At 39.9% G+C, this 27,727-nt stretch overlaps 1 protein-coding gene across 9 annotated transcripts; it reads right to left on the reverse strand.

Annotated features, from left to right (window-relative positions):
* Positions 1-32: 32 nt before the first annotated feature.
* LOC113502325 (collagen alpha-1(III) chain-like) lies at positions 33-27,727 on the reverse strand. 9 transcript variants are annotated; one of them, XM_026883855.1, is made up of 18 exons: positions 27,280-27,727; positions 14,808-15,006; positions 10,893-11,109; positions 10,374-10,567; positions 10,252-10,275; positions 9,888-9,992; positions 9,419-9,529; positions 8,930-9,082; positions 8,408-8,551; positions 8,128-8,262; positions 7,278-7,442; positions 6,365-7,093; positions 5,844-6,023; positions 3,825-5,165; positions 3,528-3,563; positions 2,295-3,212; positions 1,185-1,925; positions 33-991 (listed from the first exon to the last, which is right to left on the reverse strand). In XM_026883855.1, exons 1-18 carry the CDS (start codon positions 27,307-27,309, stop codon positions 396-398), a joined length of 6,018 nt encoding a protein of 2,005 aa, XP_026739656.1. In that variant the 5' UTR covers positions 27,310-27,727; the 3' UTR covers positions 33-395. The 9 variants fall into 9 exon arrangements, with proteins under 9 accessions (XP_026739656.1, XP_026739657.1, XP_026739655.1 ...); XM_026883856.1 differs by having other exon boundaries at positions 1,185-3,212; positions 3,825-4,256; positions 4,653-5,165; positions 27,280-27,726; XM_026883854.1 differs by having other exon boundaries at positions 1,185-3,212; positions 3,825-4,373; positions 4,653-5,165; positions 27,280-27,726.

Genomic DNA, 27,727 nt, shown 5'->3' on the forward strand with positions numbered 1-27,727 from the left:
TCTGCGTAGGACATAAATAATAGAACTTTGAGAATATTATTCAAAAATATACTTTATTATTTCTTTACATTTCTTATAGATGAGAAACTGCATAATTCAGTAAAAATTTAAATGGCAACATACAATAAAAAAATACATTACAGAAGCCGCTCAGAAGCGTATTGTGAAATAATAAAAATATATACGTACTAAAATTAAATACCTTTCTAAAATTATATCCTATGACGCTCAAATTTAAAAAATAAATATTATTTTCGACGTCATTCATTAAATTTTGGGATCGTCCAAGAATATTATTTTACCATCGGACAGTCTCAAAATTGTTAGTTGTTTACCCGAAAAAGTGCAACAAACTTCTAGGCTTACAACGAAACTAATAAATTTTTATCATTTTATTACTGCTTGTTTTTTTCAGTTTTCTTGGCATTTTTCTTTTCTGACTTATCGTTCTCTGTTTTCGGATCGTCTAGTATTCGTGGGTTAGCGCCTATTGTGCGAACGCTCTTTTTTAACGGTTTGATTTGATTTCTTAATAGGTCCTCTAATTCGGAGAGGGATTTTATTTCTTTGAGATCTTTGAAACCTGTGCTACGTCCTCCGCTTTGTCTGCCAAGATATCTGTAAATGTCACTGTTGGCTTGGCATTGAGCGCAGTTGTATTGCATCGGAACTGCATTGGGGAAGTTCTGTTGAGCGCTATTCATGGTTGAGCCGTTACCTGGGCAGTATGGCATGAATACTACTGGGACGAACCCAATAATACCGTAAGGAGCATACTGTGGTTGATTTTGATAGTTGGGTGGCGGAGAAACCTGACCTTGTGTTGTTGTTCCGTTTTGTCCTGGGTTAAGTAGATAGCATGGACATGATCCAGGGCTTGGAACAATGGGTAGTGGATACGGGATAACGTAGATAGGGAACGGTGGCATTTGTCCAGATGGCACAGTCGCAGGCGGCTGCACACCAGTGCCCGTTGGTGCGCCTTCAGAATCTAAGGGCAAATAAAACATGCCATTTAATATAAAGTACGGTCTACCAATATTTTCTAACAGCTGAAAAACCTAGACAGTATTAACTGGATAAAGATTTTTTTTCACAATTGACGTTGTGCAATAAATTTTATTTTTAGTGATTATTAGTGATTTGATTGTCAAGTTACAGTTAGACATTTGGGGACCATTTACCTGGGTATTGTCCTGGGTACCCTGGTTGACCTTGCTGTCCTGGTTGTCCGGGCTGTCCTGGGTATCCAGGTTGTCCGGGGTATCCAGGCTGTCCAGGTTGTCCTGGCATTCCTGGTTGTCCGGGGTATCCTGGCTGTCCAGGTTGTCCTGGTTTGCCTGGATGTCCTGGTTGTCCGGGCTGTCCGGGGTATCCAGGTTGTCCTGGTTTGCCTGGTTGGCCTGGCTCTCCTGGTTGTCCGGGATATCCTGGCTGTCCAGGTTGTCCTGGTTTGCCTGGTTGTCCTGGTTGTCCGGGCTGTGCAGGGTATCCTGGCTCACCGGGGCCTCCTTGTTGACCGGGCTGTCCTGGTTGTCCCGGCTGTCCAGGGTATCCAGGTTGTCCGGGTTTGCCTGGTTGTCCTGATTGTCCTGGATATCCGGGTTGTCCTGGTTCTCCGGGCTGTCCAGGGTATCCTGGCTCACCGGGGCCTCCTTGTTGACCGGGCTGTCCAGGTTGTCCTGGTTGTCCCGGCTGTCCAGGGTATCCAGGTTGTCCTGGTTTGCCTGGTTGGCCTAGCTGTCCTGGTTGTCCGGGATATCCTGGCTGTCCAGGTCGTCCTGGTTTGCCTGGTTGGCCTTGCTGTCCTGGTTGCCCTGGGTATCCGGGTTGTCCTGGTTGTCCGGGCTGGCCTGGCTTGCCTGGTTGCCCGGGCTGTCCGGGGTAACCTGGCTCACCGGGGCCTCCTTGTTGACCGGGCTGTCCTGGTAGTCCCGGCTGTCCAGGGTATCCAGGTTGTCCTGGTTTGCCTGGTTGGCCTTGCTGTCCTGGTTGCCCTGGATATCCGGGTTGTCCTGGTTGTCCGGGCTGGCCTGGCTTGCCTGGTTGCCCGGGCTGTCCGGGGTAACCTGGCTCACCGGGGCCTCCTTGTTGACCGGGCTGTCCTGGCTGTCCTGGTTGTCCCGGCTGTCCAGGGTATCCAGGTTGTCCGGGTTTTCCTGGTTGTCCTGATTGTCCTGGGTATCCGGGGTGTCCTGGTTCTCCGGGCTGTCCAGGGTATCCTGGCTCACCGGAGCCTCCTTGTTGACCGGTCTGTCCTGGTTGTCCGGGGTATCCTGGCTGTCCAGGTTGTCCTGGTTGTCCCGGCTGTCCAGGGTATCCAGGTTGTCCGGGTTTGCCTGGTTGTCCTGATTGTCCTGGGTATCCGGGTTGTCCTGGTTGTCCGGGCTGTCCAGGGTATCCAGGTTGTCCTGGTGTGCCTGGTTGGCCTGGCTGTCCTGGTTGTCCGGGATATCCTGGTTGTCCTGGTTTGCCTGGTTGTCCAGGCTGTCCGGGGTAACCTGGCTCACCGGGGCCTCCTTGTTGACCGGGCTTTCCTGGCTGTCCTGGTTGTCCGGGATATCCTGGTTGTCCTGGTGTGCCTGGTTGGCCTGGCTGTCCTGGTTGTCCGGGATATCCTGGCTGTCCAGGTTGTCCTGGTTTGCCTGGTTGTCCAGGTTGTCCTGGTTTGCCTGGTTGTCCAGGTTGTCCTGGGTATCCTGGCTCACCAGGGCCTCCTTGTTGACCGGGCTGTCCTGGCTGTCCGGGGTATCCTGGCTGTCCAGGTTGTCCTGGTTGTCCCGGCTGTCCAGGGTATCCAGGTTGTCCTGGTTTGCCTGGTTGGCCTTGTTGTCCTGGTTGCCCTGGGTATCCGGGTTGTCCTGGTTGTCCGGGCTGGCCTGGCTTGCCTGGTTGCCCGGGCTGTCCGGGGTAACCTGGCTCACCGGGGCCTCCTTGTTGACCGGGCTGTCCTGGCTGTCCTGGTTGTCCCGGCTGTCCAGGGTATCCAGGTTGTCCTGGAGTGCCTGGTTGGCCTGGCTGTCCTGGTTGTCCGGGGTATCCTGACTGTCCAGGTTGTCCTGGTTGTCCCGGCTGTCCAGGGTATCCAGGTTGTCCTGGTTTGCCTGGTTGGCCTTGCTGTCCTGGTTGCCCTGGGTATCCGGGTTGTCCTGGTTGTCCTGGTTGTCCGGGCTGGCCTGGCTTGCCTGGTTGCCCGGGCTGTCCGGGGTAACCTGGTTGTCCTGGCTGTCCGGGGTATCCAGGTTGTCCTGGTTTGCCTGGTTGGCCTTGCTGTCCTGGTTGTCCGGGATATCCTGGCTGTCCAGGCTCTCCGGGTTTGCCGGGTTGTCCTGGTTGTCCGGGCTGTCCAGGGTATCCTGGCTCACCGGGGCCTCCTTGTTGACCGGGCTGTCCTGGCTGTCCAGGGTATCCAGGTTGTCCTGGTTTGCCTGGTTGGCCTTGCTGTCCTGGTTGCCCTGGGTATCCGGGTTGTCCTGGTTGTCCGGGCTGGCCTGGCTTGCCTGGTTGCCCGGGCTGTCCAGGGTATCCTGGCTCACCGGGGCCTCCTTGTTGACCGGGCTGTCCTGGCTGTCCAGGGTATCCTGGCTGTCCAGGTTGTCCTGGTTTGCCTGGTTGTCCTGGTTGTCCGGGCTGTCCGGGGTATCCAGGTTGTCCTGGTTTGCCTGGTTGGCCTTGCTGTCCAGGTTGTCCGGGTTTGCCTGGTTGTCCTGATTGTCCTGGGTACCCGGGTTGTCCTGGTTGTCCGGGCTGTCCAGGGTATCCTGGCTCAGCGGGGCCTCCTTGTTGACCGGGCTGTCCTGGCTGTCCGGGGTATCCTGGCTGTCCAGGTTGTCCTGGTTGTCCCGGCTGTCCAGGGTATCCAGGTTGTCCTGGTTTGCCTGGTTGGCCTTGCTGTCCTGGTTGCCCTGGGTATCCGGGTTGTCCTGGCTTGCCGGGTTGTCCGGGCTGTCCTGGGTAGCCGGGTTGTCCGGGGTATCCAGGCTGTCCTGGCTTGCCGGGTTGTCCGGGCTGTCCTGGGTAGCCGGGTTGTCCTTGTTGTCCGGGGGATCCAGGCTGTCCTGGCTTGCCTGGCTGTCCTGGGTAGCCTGGTTGTCCAGGCTGTCCAGGGTATCCTGGTTGTCCAGGCTGTCCAGGGTATCCTGGCTGGCCTGGCTGTCCAGGTTGCCCTGGTTTGCCTGGTAGGCCTTGCTGTCCTGATTGTCCTGGCTGTCCAGGTTGTCCTGGGTAGCCTGGTTGGCCTGGTTGTCCGGGGTATCCTGGCTCACCGGGGCCTCCTTGTTGACCGGGTTGTCCGGGCTCTCCCGGCTGTCCGGGGTATCCAGGTTGTCCTGGTTTGCCTGGTTGGCCTGGCTGTCCTGGTTGTCCGGGATATCCTGGCTGTCCAGGTTGTCCGGGATATCCTGGCTGTCCGGGCTGTCCTGGGTAACCGGGTTGTCCGGGGTAGCCTGGTTCACCTGGTTGTCCGGGGTATCCTGGCTCACCAGGGCCTCCTTGTTGACCAGGCTGTCCTGGCTGTCCGGGGTATCCTGGCTGTCCAGGTTGTCCTGGTTTGCCTGGTTGTCCTGGTTGGCCGGGGTATCCTGGCTGACCAGGTTGTCCTGGCTTGCCTGGTTGTCCGGGCTGTCCTGGATATCCAGGTTGGCCGGGCTGTCCTGGCTGTCCAGGTTGTCCTGGTTTGCCTGGTTGTCCTGGGTGACCAGGTTGTCCTGGTTGTCCTGGTTGTCCTGGGTGTCCGGGTTGTCCGGGGTATCCTGGCTGTCCAGGCTGTCCTGGGTATCCTGGCTGTCCAGGCTCTCCTGGGTGTCCGGGTTGTCCAGGCTGTCCTGGGTATCCTGGCTGTCCTGGTTGTCCTGGGTGACCGGGTTGTCCTGGGTGTCCGGGTTGTCCGGGGTATCCTGGCTGTCCAGGCTGTCCTGGGTATCCTGGCTGTCCAGGCTCTCCTGGGTGTCCGGGTTGTCCAGGCTGTCCTGGGTATCCTGGCTGTCCAGGCTCTCCTGGGTGTCCGGGTTGTCCAGGCTGTCCTGGGTATCCTGGCTGTCCAGGTTGTCCCGGGTATCCTGGCTGTCCTGGTTGTCCAGGGTATCCTGGCTCACCGGGTCCTCCTTGTTGACCGGGCTGTACTGGCTTACTCGGTTGTCCCGTTTGTCCAGGCTGTCCGGGGTATCCTAAAAAAAAAAGCTTTTCTAAGTACTATTTCGAAAGAAACTTATTCGCATATTTTCGAATACATCTTTAGTAGGTGTCGAACGAGACACTTTTATGGAATGAATAATCATCTTAAATAAATATAAATTACGGCCGGTCCGGCAAATTTTCTTTAATACCGCATTCTGTTAGCGGTTATAATAACGTCAACAGAGAATTAGTTTCAAAATTATTGTTTTTGTTTAGTTTTAGAAATCTTCATGCGTTAAGGGTTGTTCGTAAAAATATGAGTGGCTAGTTATGTGATGTTCTTAGTGACAGTAAATAGAGTTATTCTCGTGTCTAATGAGCATTTTAAGTTGAATACATGAGTGTAGGACTCTTTAAGTTATTACTGTACCAATGTTAAACATGTATTATAATAACCCTGGCTTATGTAAGGGTATCGAAGATGCAAAACGAATCGACATCTTTTATCGTTGTAATGTACAAAACCTGAGCGATAAATATCTTCGTTCAGTTCACATTATTTCGTACATGCCTTGTCAGATTACACAATTATTATTTTTTTATTCATCAGAGGTAAGTTTCAGTTTATCTTATACCCTTATGCCTAGTGAACTCGCTAAACGTAGTCGTTTAACGGCCAGAAACTAACTAGTAGGTACGCATAGCTTATTGATAAAGGAAATATTAACCTGGTTGGCCAGGGTATCCCGGCTGTCCAGGCTGTCCTGGCTTTCCTGGTTGTCCGGGCTGTCCAGGGTATCCTGGCTGTCCAGGCTGTCCTGGGTATCCAGGTTGTCCTGGCTGTCCTGGTGTGCCTGGTTGCCCAGGCTGTCCAGAGGACCCTGGTTGACCTGGTTCTCCGGGGTAACCTAAAATAGAATGACGATCTTATTTAAGGAGGTTGCCATAAAAAAAGGAAGTTTATGTTTGTTCTACTTTTCCTGCTTATTAATATATCTCAGTGTGCTGCATTGACTAGTATTACTAGTAGGGCACTAATCGTTTCTTAAATAAATATATCTACAGTACATTGTTGATATATTTATTTTCATGCCTTAGAGAAGTTTTATTAAAGTATGACATCTCGCACAATTTTTTCTTTATTTCTAATAAGCAAAGCACGTTGTGAATATAAAAGAGAATGAATGAATAAAACACAGAAAGCCGAATTTAAAACGTTTAGGGAAATTAAAGTTGAATAAATAGCTACCTGGTTGTCCAGGCTGTCCTGGGTATCCTGGGTGCCCGGGCTGTCCTGGGTATCCCGGTTGTCCGGGCTGTCCTGGGTATCCTGGTTGTCCGGGCTTTCCTGGCGTGCCAGATTGTCCGGGCTTTCCTGGTGTGCCAGGTTGCCCGGGCTGACCTGGTTCCCCAATCTGTCCTGGTTTACCGGGTTGTCCTGGATAACCTGGCGTACCGGGTTGTGCGGGCTGTCCTGGGTATCCTGGTTGTCCGGGCTGTCCTGGATATCCTGGTTGTCCGGGCTGTCCTGGGTATCCTGGTTGTCCAGGCTGTCCTGGGTATCCTGGTTGTCCAGGCTGTCCTGGGTATCCTGGTTGTCCGGGCTGTCCTGGGTATCCTGGTTGTCCAGGCTGTCCTGGGTATCCTGGTTGTCCGGGCTGTCCTGGGTATCCTGGTTGTCCGGGCTGCCCTGGGTATCCTGGTTGTCCGGGCTGTCCTGGGTATCCTGGCGTGCCGGGTTGCCCGGGCTGACTTGGTTCACCAGGTAAACCTGGCTGTCCTGGTGTACCGGGTTTTCCAGGCTGCCCTGGGTGTCCTGATGTGCCGGGCTGTCCTGGGTATCCTGGTTGTCCTGGTGTAGCGGGTTGTCCGGGTTGACCTGGGTATCCTGGTTGTCCTGGTCTGGACGGTAGTCCCGGATTTCCGGGGTAACTTGGTCCTCCTGGGCCTCCAGGACCTCCTGGGCCTCCTGGACCTCCTGTGACAATTGTTTACAATTCTTATGTAGTTGTAAAATATTTAGATTCAGCGTTTCCAAATTTTTGTATGTTTTGTAAAATTGTTGGCTTATATGTCAAATTTTCTTGAGTAGGTATTTAACAGGTGTAGATATAATAGAATTAATTGATCTTTTAACTAGATTTTTTAGCTGTGTTACCAACCTGGTCCTCCTGGGCTGCCAGGTGATCCTGGACTGCCTGGGCTGCCGGGCGTCCCAACTTGTCCTGGATACTGTTCGCCTCCTGCGGGTCCGTTAGGATAATCTGTACTGCCAGGTCCACCTGGGCCACCTGGGCCACCTGGTCCTCCCGGTCCTCCTGGTGTTCCTGAAATAGGTAATTAATTTTATATTGAAAATTATACGCAAGCAGCATTATTTTAAGTAACACAAGACAACATGTATGTTGAATAAATCATTATGAAATGTATGTCAGGAGATAACAAGAGAGTTTTCGTATTGTATTGAATTACAACATAATTATACACCGTGATTTTTTAGTCGTCTTACAAAAGCAGCCCAGTTTATGTATCCAATGACTAGAACACGTTCATGATAAAAAAAATGGTATTTATGAGATTTAAATAAATTTAAAATGCAATTTTTATTCAATATTATGATGCAATTCGTAGTTTTTTAGAAACACAGCTCTGTTACGAGCGCGGTTCGAGCCTTGTAACAATAGTGAGGGGCGCGGGCGGCGGCGTTTTTATCATTTTTAAGAGTATTTTCAGATTTCTCTTGTTTAATGTTTCTTCGTAATTATTGTCTTAGTTGAAGATAAAAAAATATCTAATAATCGCGCCTAGGGGTATTTTACGTCGGATACATGAACTGGGCTCCTTTTGTAAGACGACTAAAAAATCACCGTGTATTATCCACATATTCCCGATAAGCCAGTTTGACTTCGGTTTGATTTTTTTGCAATGGCCGACAATCGTCCCCGTTTTGAGTACACTGTGTACATGTTTATACTCGTAATACAGTGTGTTGATTTATTTAACTATAATAACCTGGTGATCCCGGACTGCCTGGGCTACCGGGGGTGCCGGGTTGTCCGGGGTAGACTCCTCCTGAGGGTCCGCTAGGATAGTCTATGCTGCCAGGTCCACCTGGGCCTCCTGGGCCACCAGGACCTCCTGGACCTCCTGAAACAAGGATCACAATTTACTATCACTACGTTTGCACAAAAGCAATAAAAACAAATAGTAATCGAAATCATATTTTTTTTCAATGGCTTGCAAATATATATATGGGTTGTTTTGATATTTGAGTGTTGATGAGGGCGCTAACCTGGTCCCCCCGGGGTGCCTGGTGATCCTGGGCTGCCGGGGCTGCCGGGCGTGCCAGGTTGTCCGGGGTAAAGTCCACCTGAGGGTCCAGTCGGGTAATCTATACTACCGGGTCCACCTGGACCTCCTGGTCCTCCTGGGCCTCCTGGAAAGAAATAAAGTTAAATTTAATCAAACACTACAAGACCCATACTGTAAATGCAAAATGGTTATGGTGATAAAAAAACACATCTAGACATTATAACCGACTTCAGAAAGGTGCTCAATTTGTTTGTATTTTTTTATGTTTGTTACCTCAGAACTTCCGAATGAAAGTAACGAATCTGCAGATTTTTTTGTGAAATAGGTGCTAGTGGGTCCCATAAAAATCTCATTAAGCTGGGTTCAGTAGTTTTTTTGAAGTCGTATGTTTTTGTTGTTAAAACAATTTAAATATTTTGGTAATAAAAATGTCAATTTGACACAACGCCCGCAATAAAAGAGTTTGGGTTAGTTGATTGCTTTGTTATTTAACGGTACTAACCTGGTCCTCCCGGAGTGCCTGGTGATCCTGGGCTGCCGGGGCTGCCCGGCGTGCCAGGTTGTCCGGGGTAAACTCCACCTGAGGGTCCGCTAGGATAATCTGTACTACCAGGTCCACCTGGACCCCCTGGGCCTCCTGGGCCTCCGGGTCCTCCTGAAAAATGAATACAAATAAATGATAAAAGTTGTAGAGACCATAGTCAGTATTTAATACCTGGTCGAAATGAGAGTCAAAAAATATAAATTCCGCGATTGAAGCGGATATTTTTACCAGATCTGTGCATTTTCCAACTTGAAAACTAAAGTGATAAGAAAGGATCACTTATAAATATTTTTTAATTTACCTAACTGATGTCAATAAACCAATTGTAATTCAGTTTAAGTTAGCTTTTCTAAGTGTGCTGATTTACGAAGCCAGTTTTTTTTTGTTGAATATTTCCATCCTACATGACACGTTACAGTACACAGTCATCTGATGGTAGATACTAACCGGGTCCTCCTGGGCTGCCGGGGCTACCTGGGCTGTCTGGGCTGCCTGGTTGTCCTGGGTAGTATCCACCAGTCGTGGGACCGTTCGGGCCACCTGGGCCTCCTGGACCACCTAATAAACAAACGAATTTGTTAATCAACTTTTAAAATGGAATCGTAATGGAATCGATATTATTACAAAATATGCATTTCCAAATTTCCCAAATAGTTAAGACGATGTTTTTTTTTAATTTACTTTTTTTCGGGTGGATCTTGTGGAATTATGTGAAAAAAAATGGATGGTCTTTGAAAAATAACCATGTATAGGGAAATGAAATGAAATCATTTATTCTGCAAATAGGATATTTCATCACTTTTACATGTCTTTTTATGAGAACGCTGGAGCCGACATTTCCTATCTGACTACCCTGAATGCGGGCGTGAATCCAGTCATATGTTCAATGTTCTATAGTGAGGAGGATTGTATGTACCTGGTCCGCCAGGCGAGCCAGGAGAGCCGGGAGTACCGGGAGAGCCAGGAGTGCCGGGTGTGCCGGGTGTGCCAGGAGATCCGGGAGTGCCCGGGGTGCCTTGCCCTAGACAAAACAAAATAATATGAATAGAGGTAAAGAGGGTATTAATAGAGGAATAGCGCAAATCATTTAATATGAACGGATTCAAAAATACTTATATTTCCGCATTCATTTTAGTTAAACGGATTTAAATACAGGTAATCTTTATCGTTACATCGGTAAATATGTTATAGCCAATTAATCTATCTTTTGATCTATGTGTTGTTGATATTAAATTTATCTGTTTTATATTTTTTTTACAATGCATGATCTAGAAACTTACATGATCCTCCAGGTCCATTGGGTCCTGAAAATTAAATATTGTGTTAATTATGTTATTCTGTTTTAAATAGTATATTGATTGGAAAAATAACATGAAATTAAGTAGTCAACGTCGTTACGTACCAGTTTGAACTGGCTTAACAATGCTACCCTGGCCAGTACTGTCTACAGGGCGTGGTGGTTTCGGTTTCGGAGTGGGTTTAGGTAGGGGCTTGGCTGGAACACCACCAGGTGTACGACCACATCCTTTGGGGAAGTATAGCTTCTTCCACGGAATAACTTGGCCTGGTTTCGTGTCTACTGCTTGTCCATCAGTTCTGAAAGAGTATTTAGAATATGACTACACAGTAGTAATTTGATACAATGTTATGAGAAATACGATAATATAGGTAGTTATTTTCTAAATTGAGACGCTTTACAACCCAAATGTTGAAAATAGATATAATTACCTAAAGCACTTTTAAGCATCTGTTATGTTATTAATCTATACCGGTTGAGTTTCTTTCATTCTAAGCATTTAACAAGAACAAACCTTTTTAAATCCTAGATGGTAGATATTAGTAAATATGTAAGCCGAAAAGAAGCCGAAAGATGCAGTGGTGATTTATGAGTGGATAATGATTTATTGTTGAGTATACTTACGCTTCATCGTACTCGTATTTTTCATCTGGGAACACTTCGACGGGCTTCTCTGGCTCCACTACTCTGTATCCGTGGCTGTCAGCAACGTAGTGAGTGGCGCGGAGGTAGCCTTCGGGGTCGACGTAACCATAGCAACCGTACGTGACTCCATCCGGACCGCGGTTCTCGTGGTGGAACTGTCCGTTAGGGCCAACGTCGTAACCGAAACCGTATGCGCCTGGAACAGAAGGGAAACATAAGAATGTGATGGAAAACAGCGATTGTATTACGAAACCTGTTTGGACGGGTGATATTTAGCAATCGACATTCCTAAGTTGTTTCTTGCGGCTTTTGTAGAAATTAATTGTGACCTTTTTGTTACAAGGTTGTAGTAGATACAAGGGATACCGGGTGATGAGGAATTTAGGTCATTTATCACGCCAGGCGGTGCACTATGATAAATGGCTGCTTTTATTGCTAAAAACGAATGTTTCGTTCCAATTTAGTTTTTAAAGTTAGCACAACATTGTTATGGATAACAATGATGAAGTTAGAAGGGCCTTTAAAAAAGAAAAAAAAACACTGTTACTAAAAAAGACTTAATGAGTCCATTTTGCATATTTCAGGAAGTGTTTTAATAAGTTTAATGTGTTATTATAAACAAAATTAAAACGAAGGAACTTAATAAATTGATCGTATCCAATGATCGCCGAAACTTAACAAATGACAAGGCTATGTAGGTATAGTAAATGTCTATGAAATTGTGAATCTAGTTTTACAGGTTTTAAAATACACGTTTGCCCATATTTGTAGATATTTGAATAGCAAGTTGACTACGTTACCTAAAAATAAATGGCACAACAATAAATAAAATTGTATCTTATGTCATTCTAAAAATATGCTTAACGTTCAGATATTGGGAATGTAAAAAATCTAACCATGTCTGAACCTATATTCAAAGCGACATCAAAGATCTTGTATTTAAATTTAGTGGACTGAATTTTAATTCTGATCATAGCTTTATTAAACTCTATAACAGAATCGATTTTGCTCAACCGCTACAGCTCATAGTGCCAATAAAAAGTAGCTAGATGAGTTCCTACAACTGTATACAATATAAACTATGGGCCATTAAACCTGTCCTGGTTTATATAGAGGTGTAACAAACGTCCCACGACAAAATAATTACGTTGTCAGCTGTTACTTGACAACAAGCACCTCTTACTTCGGAATACGACAGATGAGTGTAATTACTCCCGTATACATATTTATGTTACCCTGTCTTAGTATATTTTATGTGCCCCATTCTACAGTAATAGCCTTAATAACATTTTATATCTCAGTATTCATCCAATTTGAAAATAACGAGATGTTTCAAACGCAATTGTATCGCGCTCTAAGTATGTAATAAGATTGATTGCGAGGACTTGGTTTCTATTCTAGAAATATAAATGCTATATGGTTCATTCTTGAATGAATTTCAAACTTATGGTACGCTGTTTCAGGTATTCTAAGATTAGGTATTACTTACTTTATTACGTAGATTTTATGTAAAATGAGCCGGCTAATAAAGATTTGGCTGCCGCAGTGACTGAGTGCTCCCTTATCTTAATTAAACTGCGGTTTTCACTTACATATGAGATAATTATTGTCTTTAGAATTTCCGCATACCAAGAATATAGCGTACCGCGAAAGCTTTTATTAAAAATCAAATACTGTCAATGGTTACTTTATTATTTTAACAATTTTTGTAATAAAATTTACCAATAAGAATTGCTTCGTAAACAAACCCTCTTTAAACCTACTAAAACGTAAAGATCATCAATTATTACGTCCAAGTGCAAAAATTCAAAAGAAAGAACATTTTTTTATCTGTGTGTCGAAAAAGCCATTTGAAGTGAGTGCACCCAAGGCGAGCGAGTCCCGATGATCGATTACAATCTGACTTTGACTTACTCCCACAGGTTCCAGGGGTATAATGTTCTACTAAGCTTATCTATGAAATGCGACTGCATAGATTGTACCGTAGCCGAGTTGTATACTGTGCACGATGTGTCATGGGTTCGGTCTATTTGTGAGTCCTCCGCGACAGCAAGTATTAAATCTCTTAGCGCGAGAGACGTTAGAAAAACGAGTTTCAGGATTCCCAGAAATTAATATTATGTCCAATCTTCAGGAAAATATATCCATTGAACCCAAAGGATACAAAACATAAGAACATGTTGTATACTATTAAACTAGATTTTACTTTTGGGAACAGTTTTCATGAAGAAAGTTTCTTCAACAACAGAATGACCGGGCTTTTCCGAAATATATTGTGTAGTATATGCTATATATGTCCTCATCAATGATTTAATATTCGAGACACACGTAACCAGCTGTTTGGCAAGTATTGAGATTCAATGTAGGTATACCGGTTTGCACCTTGTGAGATGAACAGTGGGTAATGCGACAATCAAGTCCATGTTTCGAGTGATCAAGTGGCATATCTATTCTCTAGTACTGCTAATAACGAGGCTTCTTGACACGGGCCAAGTGTTCAGTAAAAGTTGAACTTTTATGTTATGGAGTAAGTGCTTGTCAGTAAAGTTATAGAATAGCTTGTAGCTGCGTAGACATGCGTAAGATTTGTAAGGTAAATAATATTTTATATAGTGTTGTGAATAGAGTTAGTCTCTTTAACTTTCATTGGTTGCAATGATGTCAGCAAGCTAGCTTTTTGCCCGAGTTTGTTGAGAAAAAACCCTTTAAGTCTTTTTGAGTTGAATGGCTTCTCATTTTGGGTTTATATATATAAATGACGACAAAAATAAAATAAGGGAGAAAACGGTAATTTTGCATAACATTAAGCCAGAGGAATGGGACACAACTGTAAACTTATATCTCCAACGATTTTAAACAAACCGGTTTTAATTAAATTCCAGCGAGTCGAACAAAATAAAAAGGTATAACATGATTCCTCGCGAAATGTATTTTTCTTGGTTTGCAAGGTATGTTATGTAGCTTCGTCGTGTGGGACCCACTTCAAGCTGTCTCATTAAAATTCACAATACGAATCTCGACCACAATTAAGTTCTGTCCACCTGGGACAATGGATTAAATTAAAAACCTTCGTTCGGCTGTTCGAAAAGAGTTTACTTTAATGACGATTACATGTTTTCATTATAAAACTATAATTTCATGTAAACGACAACATGCTAAATGCTTTTTTTTAAGGATACAACATAATAGTTTTATTGCACAACGTAAATATAAATACTTATTTAAATTTAACTACTGACAACACTGTTTTATAGTCGTACTAAAATGATAAATGTCGAATAAATAAAGTATTATTAAATTCCTCTCCTTTAACGGTGACGCCTTTATTCTTCAAAATAGTTTTTATTTTAAAAACAATCTATTCGCCTTAACTGTTGACAGGCTGCTTACTTCGTTTCAATATATATTTTATTGGAGTCAGACAGCTAATTTTAACGGAATATCAATCATTGCTGAGTCAGAAAGCGAGAAGCTCCAGACGTCCAATCTTACCTGCACACCGAACCCAAAATAAAAGCGAGGTATTTTTTTAAACCGCAATGATAGTATAAAACCTGCTTGGTGACCTCATGCATCTAATTTAGTCCCTTCATCTGTAGGTATATCTGTTAGTGATATAATATTATCCGAGACAGACGTAACCAGCCATACAGGAATACCGGTTTGAGCGGATGAGATCAATATATGTAACGTGATCTTGAAGCCGTTTCATTGTTGTCCTGGCCAATCACGTGCAGACTTTCATAATGTTTAACAAAAAAAAAATGCTGCATGTGAGGATCAACTTAATTTATGAGAGATTGCAGCTTAGAAAAGAACTTCAGCTGAAAATCTTGCTAATTATAAGAAAATGTAACAGCATTTATCGGTTCGATTGCCGTCAGAATGGCTTACTTGTGTCATAGTTGGTTTCATAATACTGTTTCTTTTCTTCATCTTCGATGTCTACGACTACTTCGTTGTCCGGTTGACCCGGTTGACCCTGCCAAGGACCATACTGCCGGGCTGCTCTCGCATCTTCTAATACTAATGAGTCATCTTTCACTGGCTTCTTTGGTACATCCTCACTGGCTTGTGTAAATGCCAGTGCGGCCTGTAAAAAAGAAAGGTAATTAAAATATATGCAACAAAAAAGGTTCGGCTAAATTAGGATTGTATGTTTTAAAATGTTGAGAAAACCGCAGAGGGTGGGCTAACTGCTCTCATTAGTATAATATTAGTCATTCGTTGTGTTTAATGTGCGTTTTGATTACAATACCAAAAAAAATATAATTATATTCTTAGAGTTATAAAAAAAATAAAGTAATTGGTTACAATAATTATTCATCACCATATATTATCGATTTGTAACCGCTATAATAGCGGTTCAAATGTAAGTAGGTATGTGTTGTTAAATGTAATAAAGTGACATGTCGCGAATTGGCGTGTTAATCAAGTTTACAGGTCAACATAACTTTGCACTACATTAATTAGTAAGTTATGAACACATTTTGTCACTGGGACCTCCGGTAATGTTCTCGTAATTTAGAGGAGAATTTAGAAAATTTGTATAATTACATTTGTGCTAAGCCAGATAAAAACATAAGATAATATTATCAAAATCGTCGTAAAATATATTTCATTTCCAAAGAAAAGTTTAGTGTGACTAAATAAGGACGTTTTTGTAACTGGCTACTACGTTAATGTTATGCTAATAAAGTCTACTATAAAGATCCGGTTATGATTTGAAACTGACGAAATAAATATATGCTGGATATATCAAATTCTATAAAATATTCACTTAGAAATATTTGTTTTTGTGTTGCATTTAGATTTAATGCAATTATATGATGATTTCAAAACATGCGCAGGTGATATTTATTTTATGTTTTTGTCTATTTGTTTGTATGAAGTGAAGAATTTCGTCAAACTCAGACGTACTGACAGGTTTCGACAGCAACTTGCACAATAAATATATTGGGTTAGGCGCTGTGCAATCGTTCACAAATATGATTGTCTAGACGCACCTCTACTATGTCATCTCAACATGGTACATATGTTGTCCTCCAAAGAATTTGTTTTGTCATTTTCTCATCGGGGTGTGAAATCAATTGGAATCCGTCCTTACACTCAAAAAGACCGCAAATAAAATATTTCGATAACTAAAAATGAAAGGTAAGTTTCGGAACCGATCTGAAATCCCAATGTCTACATAATTAGGATCGTCAAGTGATTTATTATTAGAGAGGCGTTAAAATGTTGATATCTCAAAATGTTTTTTGTTTACATTGGTTTAACATGAGACTGAGGCAAGGCAACATTGCAAAACCGTCAAGGATCCACTTAGCTATGTACATTGTAAATATCAAATGCTAAGCTCTATACGTTTTATTGATGAATAAGTACCAATAATGGTACTTTGCTTCCACGTTGCATTAAGTATTGTAGCACAAATCATATAATTATTATTTCCTTTAGTTCTATATTACTTTAACAACGTAATGCAAGTTATTGCTCGAAGTTTATTGACCAAGTTACGATGTAGTCATATTTGTTTACAAACGGAACATTAGTACTAACTACATTATTTTGCTATGATTGAATGCTGGCTAATATTCAATAAATTGACGTGTATTGTGTACTAATACGGGTGTTATCATAGATTGTTGTAATGAATGTTGTGGTGAATGTAAGCTTATCACGGCTATTGTTGAAGATGAGGACCATCTTATTGACATAATCTCTTGAGATTACTAACAGGATTATTGTGAATGGAACACGAACTTTGTTTAGTAGGTTATGGAAAAATATTAATGAATATCAAGAGTGATATTTGTGAATGGTATTTATTGCGAACACTTAATCTAGACAGCGAGTAAAGTCAATCGAATCAAATAGTTTTGTTTTTGTGCCAATTCTATTTTGGTAAAGTTATCTGATCGTCTAGATTAAGATCAACTCGGTCAAAGTAAGCCAATATTCAGTTAACGTTTGAGGTCTATAAATTCATCCCATTTGTAACGCAAATCACGTTCACTTCAAACTTTTGCAATGTCCGTCATTGTCCGTGACCGTAACCCCCTAAAACTGTCGCCTTATGTTTAAATCTCACGTACGAACAAGACAAGCATCAGAACCAAATTGTTTTTTGATCTGGGACATAAACGTGTAAGCATTTAAAAAGGATTTGCAGGTCACGTCGAAATTTTAAAGAGAAAAAATCGCAAAACAATAGTTTGACACAGAAACCTACACTTGCGATATTGTGATCGCGGACAGCGCTGGCACGTGGCGTGGAATTACATGTTTAAATTAATGACTAAAATGTCAAGCCTCTCGAGTATACTATAATTTATCTTTACCACAATTTAACACTACGAACTATTAAACAAAGCCTCAATTGACTTTATTAGATATCCTGATCTTTTGTTAACTTGGCTCTAATTGTATTCTGTAGAAGGTTAGTTTTTCCTCTATATGTATGTGGGGTTAAAACTTTGTATAATTTATGTTCTACAAACAATACATAATAATTCGTCTAATATCTCATAATTTACGATCGTTTCAACTTCACTGTAATCATCAAAGTTGTTCGCTGAAAGCTAACAACAAAATATCCATGTCGGATTCATACAACATACCAATTCATTGAAAACGGATAGTAAGGTACCGGAATTAATGAATACTGCCTGAGTGACATCAGCCTATAACAGTTGTGAGTTGTAATTTTACGATCACTCCTTGTTGGTGTAGGTTACAACAATTATACAATATGTGTCTGCAAGTTGTAACTATTAAGCATGCAGATATGAAATGTTTCAGAGTAAACACGTCGCATTATCCCGACATCTTTATGGCGGCTGCTCAGTTATGTTTTATTTCGAGGCGGATCTTCAAGGCACGCGTGCCTCGGCTCATTGCCGTTATGTGTTTATTTAATTGCAACTTGAAACGGTTCATGAATGCAAACACCTTTTATGAGCGTTTGTGATTTTCTTCTTTAACGTGACATTAAACAACGTCATTATTTTACGCATCATTACCAACATGTTCTTTAAGCCGAGGGTGTCGAACATTGTGCAAGTGGAATCACTAATTACCATACCTAATGTTTCTTACATTGTTTGCGACAAAATATTTGCGATCCTATAGGTTGTGCTATCTCGTGATTTGCCTGCAACGGTTATAAATGGTAAAATAAACATAATTCGAGATTTAATCTTTTACGTAACGAAATACTTCGTTTTATTTCGTCAATAGCTCTTCGGTGTACAGTTCGGTTGTAAAGGATTTCCATACTTTATTGCAGAATACGAATTCCTATACAGTCCTCGCCATAAACTGAAATTGCGGGGGATTTTTGTGTTGTGAAATATATTTCGCGGATAAAACAAGAGGGTCAAAGGATTCCAAAATATTGCATCATAAAAGTTGACAAACGAATTTATTTTAATAATAGAAAAGTAAATATTAATTTTTGCATAGCATTTAATTTTGTGTCATTAATCAATGTGTATGGTTTCGTAACCAGCTATCAGTATTAGCTATGGCCTATGGGTGTGTTAAGGCTAGAGTTCAAATGTCAACACTTGAGTTAGCTTATTAGATATTTTGGGCTAATCTTCAAGGACTCCAAGCAGACTCTTTTTTAAACATAGCAAAGACAAATGCTTATTTATGAAATTCGTAACATCTTATTGAATTTTGTAAAGCTAAGTTCATTTTAATTATCACTTGACTCATCTTAAATGTACATCATCTAAATTGGTAACGATTAATTAAATACAGTAAAAAAGCTTCATTATAAATAGACTTTGGATCACGAGACGGCTACCAGTATGTATATTATGTCAAGGTGCGGTTGGGTGACGTCACTGGGTTATGTCACACACTCTCCGCCGGGCGACTCTAATCTAGGCGCTAAGTATGACTGCAAACGATCGAAGGTCGCGTGCATCCGGCACCCGGCACCCATACCGCTCCGCCATCCACGCCTATTTACTTACACCGTGCCACCGTGACTAACAGTGAAAGTGGTTGGACTCTCGTAACCTTTGCTATTGACCACTTTTGATATCAATACACCAATTACGCCTAGTAACCTACATTTAACTATGTGCACTTACGTATATCTTATGCAAATGTTTGTCGTCAATCACAGCTACCAATGTCGTAATTTTTAGAGGTGTTCCTTGGTATTTTATAAAGTTTCTTTTGATATTTGAACTTTAGATATGAAGTCATCAACGAAAGAGATTTTAATTCTGACCTTTCACGATGCTTGCAGCTAATATTTGTCTTCTCAACGGTTTGTTTTATGCAGATGCCATTAAATATGGAGACAAAAAAGAACTGAAGAGCATTCTTTATTTAATAGTCAATAGTTTTATCACAGCTGGGACCTTGATGATTTATATAGGTAAATCATTTTGATGACTGAAGCTTTATGATTAATTATTAATACTTTATTATTATAAACAAGCAACAAACAAGACGTAAACTTAACCTTGTCTGCTCATTACTTACGTTGTTCATTAAGAGGACATTAAGAATTTCATAACGGTCAAACAGCACGTCTTAGTGGCGTTGCGTCGTGAGAATTGGACGTGATTGCTTAATACTAGGGATCACGATAATGCTTGCGATGTTACACAGATCGATGGCGAACACACTTCGCCCAGATTAGTCCAATTTTCCTAACATTGTTGTCTAGTCTAGTACAAACCGACCCACTAACTGTGGGTGAATGGGCCAAAGAAAACGACCTAGCGATCTGACATCGTTCTGCGTTGCGTGAGAACTTAAAAGAATTGCCTCACTTAACCAATTATTTCTGATAAAATCTGTTTACTATACTTATATTTCTGGTTTTAAAATAATTTATTTTGCATCAACATAGATAGATTAATTAACTAAAATGAGGTCTTCACGCTGGAGCTTCCAAGTGTTTTGAATTCAGACTACAGATTTGGACAAAGCAACCATGACATGGATGGTGATCCCGCACCAGACAAGTTGACTTGGCAATTATAAGTAATTTCACAGAGTGGTCAGTCACTATTGTAATGGTGAAAAACAATCCGTCAAGTAATGATATTCATGCAAAATTTAGAATAATAAAAACGTAAAACGTTTTGCATCAATTCGAAGTAATCAAATTGTTTTTAATAAACACGTGTGAATGATTGCTTATTTAAAATTGCAAAATAGCTTTAAAATGCTAAACAAAAAATCTTATCTTATATTTTGTTTTAATTAAGTGATTCAATGTTGTCAAAAGTTTGGTCATTAATATTTTACTATCACCGTTAATAGGCCCGGCTCTAAAAGTTTTGTTGGGGGCTATAATTGGATTAAGGAAAATGATTTAGGACATAGTTATTAGAACCTAACTCCAAGGAAGTGATTAAAACATTTTGACATCAGCTCACTCCGAATTGTTTTGGAACAATTGACAGATGGCTCGTCAAAGTTCCGATGACTTTGATATAGATTGGTGAACTTTAATTGAGTGCCGACACAAGTAATTTCTGCATAAATTGTACTCAATGAACATTTACAGACCACGGCTGAATGGACCTCGCATAACATTACTTTCTGTAGACGTCTTTTGTTCGCCTAAAGTGAGTTACTCTGCACATGTCTATATGTTTCGTTCCAATATTCTTAACCATCCTAGTTGGCCTCTGTATAGTAGTTCGTAGATGAGTATAGCTTTTAAACTTTTAATTTCGCTGGCCAGGAATGAATATAACTAAGCTATTTTTGTGTTATTATGGTTGTGGATTCGAAGCGTGACATCGTAAAGCACATTACGCGTCGTAGAGCGACGTCTTTCTTCTAAACTGATAAACCCTCTGTCGTCCAATCAATTTTAGACATAAGAGACCCTTGCTGTCTAAGGAGACGTCAGTTCAATATATATTTCTTTTAAATTTATGCACTTTCAAAGACCTGTTAAATAATTCAGTTAATAATTAAGGACTCTAGACCTTACATATTAAAATTCATACTACAACACACTTAGGTCAAACTATTTCTATTACAATTGTGTAATCAATACCTTCGGCAATTTGAATTCAAATGCGTTGAAGTGTGCACAAAACCATTTTGATTCACAAAACCATTTAACAGGTTTACATACTTAGGATATGACGAAATCGTTTTGCATTTTGATTGAGGGCTGTTAATACAAAGATTACATAGGTTTATTATACTGTGGAATAGCGGCATGTATATAGGATGCGATAATCCAAAGGTTAAATCAATAGTTTTGGTACCTAAGCAAATAGGTTACAACGCCGGTACTTATCAGCAAAGTGTGTAAATAAATTGTCGATCATCTCTTGAATTATGATGCACTTGTTAGATATTAAACAGGTGTTCACTAAGTGTTAGACGGAACCTTCAGCTGTTAATATTTTGAAAGGCCGCTGTAGTCGCATCAGCAAGATGACTCTGACGTCACCGTGACCCAAGATCGATGTCAGGTGAACTAGTATCCTCAACCTTTAAACTATTCACATCCTTATACGAGTACATGGAATATTGTACAGCATGTAGCGATGTATACCACGTGTATTATATATCGACTGTAAAAGTAGAGATGACTAACGATACGCATTCTTCAAGTGTTATTTAAATGTCAATTTTATATAAATCCTTTTTTATTGCGACCCAATGTTTTAGTAATTTGTATAAATAGTGGTAATTTATCATGGATATTACGGATCCTGTTGGCACTTGGCAGAGGTTTCCTACGTGCAGAATGACACAATTTAACGGTGACCCTGCATAATAGAAAGTAAATCTCATAGGTAAATCTTCTTTGCAAAACGGTAAGTAGGAAAGACCCAGTGAAACTTAGTTTGTTCTTAATATCTCACATTATTTTTTGGACACAGTTTCTAGAAAAATAAATAAAATAGAAAGTATTTCCTAGCAATATGAAAATGTGTTACATATTATGTTCCGATACTTCATTTTAAATAAACTTTTTTTAAACGAAATGAGGCATTTTGTGTAGGCCATGCCCGTGACCTTCCATAAATTAAAATCATTCTCAATCGATGACCTTTTAAAAATGATTTTATGTATCTTTATATTTAAATATGTTTGTATGACATCATTTATTTTGTCTAACTCAACCTGTACAGAGGCAAACAAAAGTAGTATCAAATGCAGCCTGCTAAAATATTCATTGACAATGCTTCGAATATTTTTGTCAAAGAATTGTATGATATCAAAACTTCAGATACATTTTGTACTCACCTTCATGTGAAATGTTAAAATATTATAATACATAAAGAACATACGCAATCTTTTTCCTTGATTCAAATGAGCGAGTTAAAAATGCACTTAATCCGATTGATTAAGGACCTGACAATAATGTTGCTCATTCTGTACATCGAAAATGGCAGTAAAAAACGAATATTGAGATATAATATTAAAATGGTGTTTGTTCAGTGAAGGTAATCGGGGCTTTAAGTCAATTTAAAACCTGCCAAAGACATTTGACGAAATGATTGACGGGACAATGGAGTAGAGAGATCTCCATCGGCCAGCATCACAACGCTTAATGGTATTACTTCAAGATGAAACAATGTCAACGTCCTGCTGTACCAACCTCTATGTCAATAACCTTCTTTGGTAATAATATAAAGGGATCTTCACACCAATCACAACATTACTCGTTCGACCTTTATATTGCGCATTAATTATGATTAGACACTACAGTTTTAACTTGAACTTAAAACAGCCTTTGATTGTTGCGGTAGTGTTTTGAAGATGTTATTTTATAATATCTTTCAATGTAAGATATAAATTTTATAACAGGAAGTCAAGAAAATCAAAGGTCAGCCTAGTTAATTAATCGCCTGTTTATTAGACGGACAATAATAAGATGTTAGGGTCAAGTGTTTTAAGAGGGAATGTTTTAGAGAGGGGTCACATTAAAGTGGAATTTTAGAACAAGCAACGAGAGTGGAAGTCCATAGAACAAGTGCAGATGAAATTCGTCATTATTATGAGTTATATAGAGTTCAAAATCACTGATCTATGTTCTCAGTCTTAACGGAGTGCCATTGTCCCGGAGTCCCCGACGCTACGCTCCACTATCCAATCATTTGTTATGTAAACCAAACAATGCGTTGTAACGTTTAAGTTAATGATGTCTGTTGGGATATACTATGTCAAAGATACCAACCCAGTTCTTTACACTTTTGTCTTTGAATGTATTGAAAAAAATCCTCGTTTGAATGCCACTGAAAAGCCCGACTACACCGTGAACACAATGTTAAATTAATATTGCTTGGGGTTTACCAGTTAAAATATTGATCTCTATTTTATTGTAAAATGACACACTAATTAAGAAAACTAAACCGGCCTGAGTTCTAACTAACAGGTATGACTAATGTTGCTATGTTTAGAAGCTTTTGTGTGTGATTACTGTTACAGTTAAAAATACAATACTTGTGAAGCATTCGATTTTTGCTTAAAAACCTCTGACAACAGCGGCTACACTGGGAAGATAATTAAGAAATTCAGTCGATCTGTTATAAGGAACAGAAACAACGAGGAAAAGTTTTGATAGCGATGATTCAAATTTGAAACAAAGAAAAAAGCTAATCCATAACTGAAATCAAAATACATTAATTATGAACAATGTCAATTAATAAAAAAACCCAAAAAGTGTATACTATTTTTATATTTACTATTTTAGCTAATGGAAATTTCGTTAAATCCGCAAAAATACACAAAAGAAAGTCAGACACCACTATTGCTTTGTTTATTTTATTATTAAGTTCCTTCATTATTTTTATTGATAATTTCATTTGCCAGTTTAGCAAGATTTTTTTTATGAACCAAATAGCCAAAATTTTATGTAGAAAGAGGACAAAACTTGTTTTCAGTATGTACTCAATTGAACTACCCTTCCGTTACCATGAAACCTATTTTCCCGGTATACAGTTCTCACATCCATTTTCAAAATTCCTAAACACATTCTACCGTAGGTGTCCGTTTTGATTGAACACGTTTATTTCGGAATTAACTTACAAAAGTAAAATGCGTGGGTCGAAACATCCCTAATTCGCATAAAGTTGATGTCATCGCTCTTCCGATGCTCTGTTTCTGACAGCTAAGGTCATTCAACTTTATTCGTTAAAACAGTAATGTCACTCTGATCGATGATGTTACCACTGTTATACTTTGTCTTTAAGTACAATGGTGTTCATAGATGGCCGATACAATTTAACTTGACGAACACAGGCGAAGTAATTTGGGTCGGGTTATTCTAGTTTTACTAACTACTGCTTTTAATAGTTTGATGTTTAAGAAACCTTTACTTTTTGGCAATTTATGATATTTTTAGGGTACGGTACTGCTTGGAACAAAATCTATCGTGTCTAGGTTAGGTTAAGAATCAGAAACTATTGAAGAATTATGACAAATCCATGTCGTTATGAAGGAATGCTGATAACTTTATGTCGTTATAAACTTTTTGGTACTTTTTATGAAAAGTTCTGAAGAGTCACTCGGTACGAATTGTCGTCCTTATAAAAACCGTGAAATAAATGTACAGATTCATAAATACTAATTCTGCATAAATCTTAACTCGTTTGAATTCAATCATTTCTCAATTTCTCCCCTGATACGCCGGCGCCGACGGGCGAGCATTCCGATGAAAATTACATTTAATCATCTATACATATACCTTAGCATGTTGTATATGACAATTACGTATTTTGATGTTTTATTCTCATTGTAACAAATACTCCTACAATGCGACTTTTATGAAGCAGAGATCCTTGTAATACAATCGTGTTTCAACCGATTTTAACTTAAACAGCCAGACTATACCTACAAGATTATTCAAGATGGAAAATAGGAATTGGTTTTGATTTTAGTTTAAACCCCTCTATGTAATTGCTACTTAGCGTGTGACCAAATTTATAGAATTTTAAGAGCTAACTAAAAAAATAAATTTCCATGTTATGCCTACTTTGATTAGAAATAAGTGATAAACTCTAAGCAAACACTATATTGAAACTAGTATTACAGAAAGGTCAAGGACAATTTTGTAAGTTCAATTTATATCATTTAGTTTATTAATATAGGAAAATATATCGTATAAGTTGTTTTTAGAAGTGAGAATAACGTCACAGCTGCGTTAATAGGTAAGGGAGCCTTTTTCGGTAGTGTCGGGTTCTATTTAAGTGGTACACGTTCCCACCACCATATAGAGAGCTCCTTGCTTCTCGACCTTGGTTTAGATCAAAGTGCAAATTAAAATGGTAAGCTATGCATTGGCTTTGGTTGTGTTATTTTATAGAATCGAGCAGATTTTTTTGCCATTATTTTGTATATTTCGCTCGATATCGGTGTTACGTTTACTTTAGTTCTTAAATACGCAGATTAATTTAGCTGATTATTTTATTCTAATTCTTAATCTAATTAAAAGGCTTAACACAAGGTTTTTAAAAAGGTATATCATGATTATCAGTACCGTTATTGTATTCCTTGAATTAATTTAACAGATTAAGTTGAAATCCGCCCGTCTAAAACAATTAAGTACTTTGTCGGTAATTAGCTGAAAAAGTTGTAGCAAAATAAAACAACGCGAAAATAACATGACTTTTAAGATCAAGCCCCCAACTGCATGTTGCATTACTCGCTGATACTAATTCCAAACAGGGTAGTTATTCTAAAATTAGAACTGTGGATATTTTGAAGCATAAAATTTATTGATACTGCAAAAGTTTATAGGTATTTATGTTTGATTCTGTTTCAACTTTTTCAGTCATTCTTATAACATAATAGTTTTAATGAAGGCGACTTTTTAATAATATTCAATGCAAGAGTGTCAAGACTAACCCCGAATACGCCTAATTTAGATCAAAATTCCATATACTCATTAAAACTCTTACCAGAAAGTCACACTTGAATTAATAGTTAGTCAAATAACCATTAAAACATGTTAAAATTGTGCGACAGTCAGGTTTCTTTTCTAAACCAGTTCAAATTAAAGGAGGCTTATTTATATATCTACCTATTGAGTGGCGTTAAGTTATTGGATCCGCGAATCAGTAAAACGGTCACGTGTACAGTGGTCGTAAAAGTCGAAATTGACACTTGCTTTTTATTTAGTGTACACATTCTAAATTGAGTTTAAATTTGGAGTACTTTTTACGAATGTATTACTGCCTCACCATATTTTTTTAACGAATTGTATGTATATCCCAAAAAGTACTTATCGTTTTATGGCCATTAATATTCAAAGTAATATATAGAGCTTCGACAATGTCCTTGGGTTATTGAATACATGTAACAGGAATTTTGAATAGTTCTGATCCGTAGTTAATCTGCATATTAATATTCAAATCTTCAACACATCAATATTTTGTATATCAAATACTGAACTATCCCAAAGGAATGTTCAACTGGTTAAGCTCTAGCATAATCATGTAATCAAGATTGGAGCTAAATTTATCAAAAAGGTAGAGTCGTTTTTGTGTGTAAAAATAACAAACACACATCTAAACAAATTACATTTTACTGTTTTATGCTATAAACAAAATATTAAAAAGTAACTGTTATGAGAGTTGAAGCTTAATCTGTTAATGAATTGCAACTGCAACGCGTTGAACGGTATCAGAGGGTGTTTACTCAATAAAACAAACTCATCAATTAGCCGAATGATTTAAGTTCGTATTGGATGTAAACAGAATTGAAACTATTTATTTTATTGTGTTGTGTACACTATTACTGTCTAGTGACCGAATGTCGGGTTTTAATTTTTTTTTACTAAACTATTAATACAATGAAAATTTGGGTTTCACCCTACTTACACATTACCCCCGTTTTTTTAATTCCCTTTTCATGAAATTTACTTTTTTAGATAAAAACTACCCCTGTATTTCAGTTATAGCATCCTCGTAGCTTTGAGGGATTGGGAGACTTTTAATGATACGAATAACACAAGAAAATATAATTCTATAATGTTCCACAAAACTATATGTCTGTTCACAGCATGGGCCCTGGGCTCTATAAAGTGTCACATCTCACATTATTGGTCAACTCAAATATTATGCATTTAGGTAAGTTATATGATAAACTTTTGTTGCAATCTTGCATAGAATAAGAATTAAGTTAGCTAACCACCTATATATCTTGTTGTTTTCACTAGATTGTGAAATATAAAAGTGGATTCATAAGAAAATATTATTTAATGCAAAAGTTATAAATGATAAAATAAAACAAAAGGACCTGACATTTTATATTTAAATCAATGGTTTGGTTGATTATAAATAGAATAATATTCAATAAAATTAATGTTTTAATGAGTGCGGTTCGCGTAAATAATAATCTAATAAAAATAAAGACTTACCAAAAAATAAAATAAAGTTCCCGGCCCCATGGCACGGGAGGTGGCCCTTCAGGCCTTGCGAGGAGCTCGCGCCGGCTGCCGCGTGACAAAGTCCCGACAACACAAAGCTAAGCCTAAACCGCGCCAATCAAGCATGTACTTCGCTAAAATTCGCTAACATGACCCGCTCTCCAACGGCCGGCTTTTAAAACTAAAATGTGCAAACCCGAAGATGCGCCTCTTATATTACCTCTTACGTTAACGTCGGATACCGCAACGTATTTGGCATATAGGTGTAGCTCCGTGAGCATGTGTGGGTGTATTTCGGCGATGAAGCCTCCGATTATTCGTTCGTGTGTGTGAATTTGGCGACACGCGTGATAACGATACACGCGAATGTGTGCGCTAGGGAATGTGTCCTTTTACCATATTTTAAAGTAAGAAACGTAAATCTCTTATCGCTCTAATT

Source organism: Trichoplusia ni, chromosome 17 (assembly GCF_003590095.1).
Source record: "Trichoplusia ni isolate ovarian cell line Hi5 chromosome 17, tn1, whole genome shotgun sequence".
Taxonomy (NCBI): domain Eukaryota; kingdom Metazoa; phylum Arthropoda; class Insecta; order Lepidoptera; family Noctuidae; genus Trichoplusia; species Trichoplusia ni.

Bases quoted from the DNA above. Each gene is read 5' to 3' on its own strand.
- LOC113502325 (XM_026883850.1), bottom strand. From the start codon at position 27,309: ATGGGGCCGGGAACTTTATTTTATTTTTTG. The intron at 7,094-7,277 runs GTTGGTAACACA...CAATTGTCACAG, and splicing joins TGGCAGCCCAGGAGGACCAG to GAGGTCCAGGAGGCCCAGGA. The intron at 992-1,184 runs GTAAATGGTCCC...ATTTGCCCTTAG, and splicing joins GTACCCAGGACAATACCCAG to ATTCTGAAGGCGCACCAACG.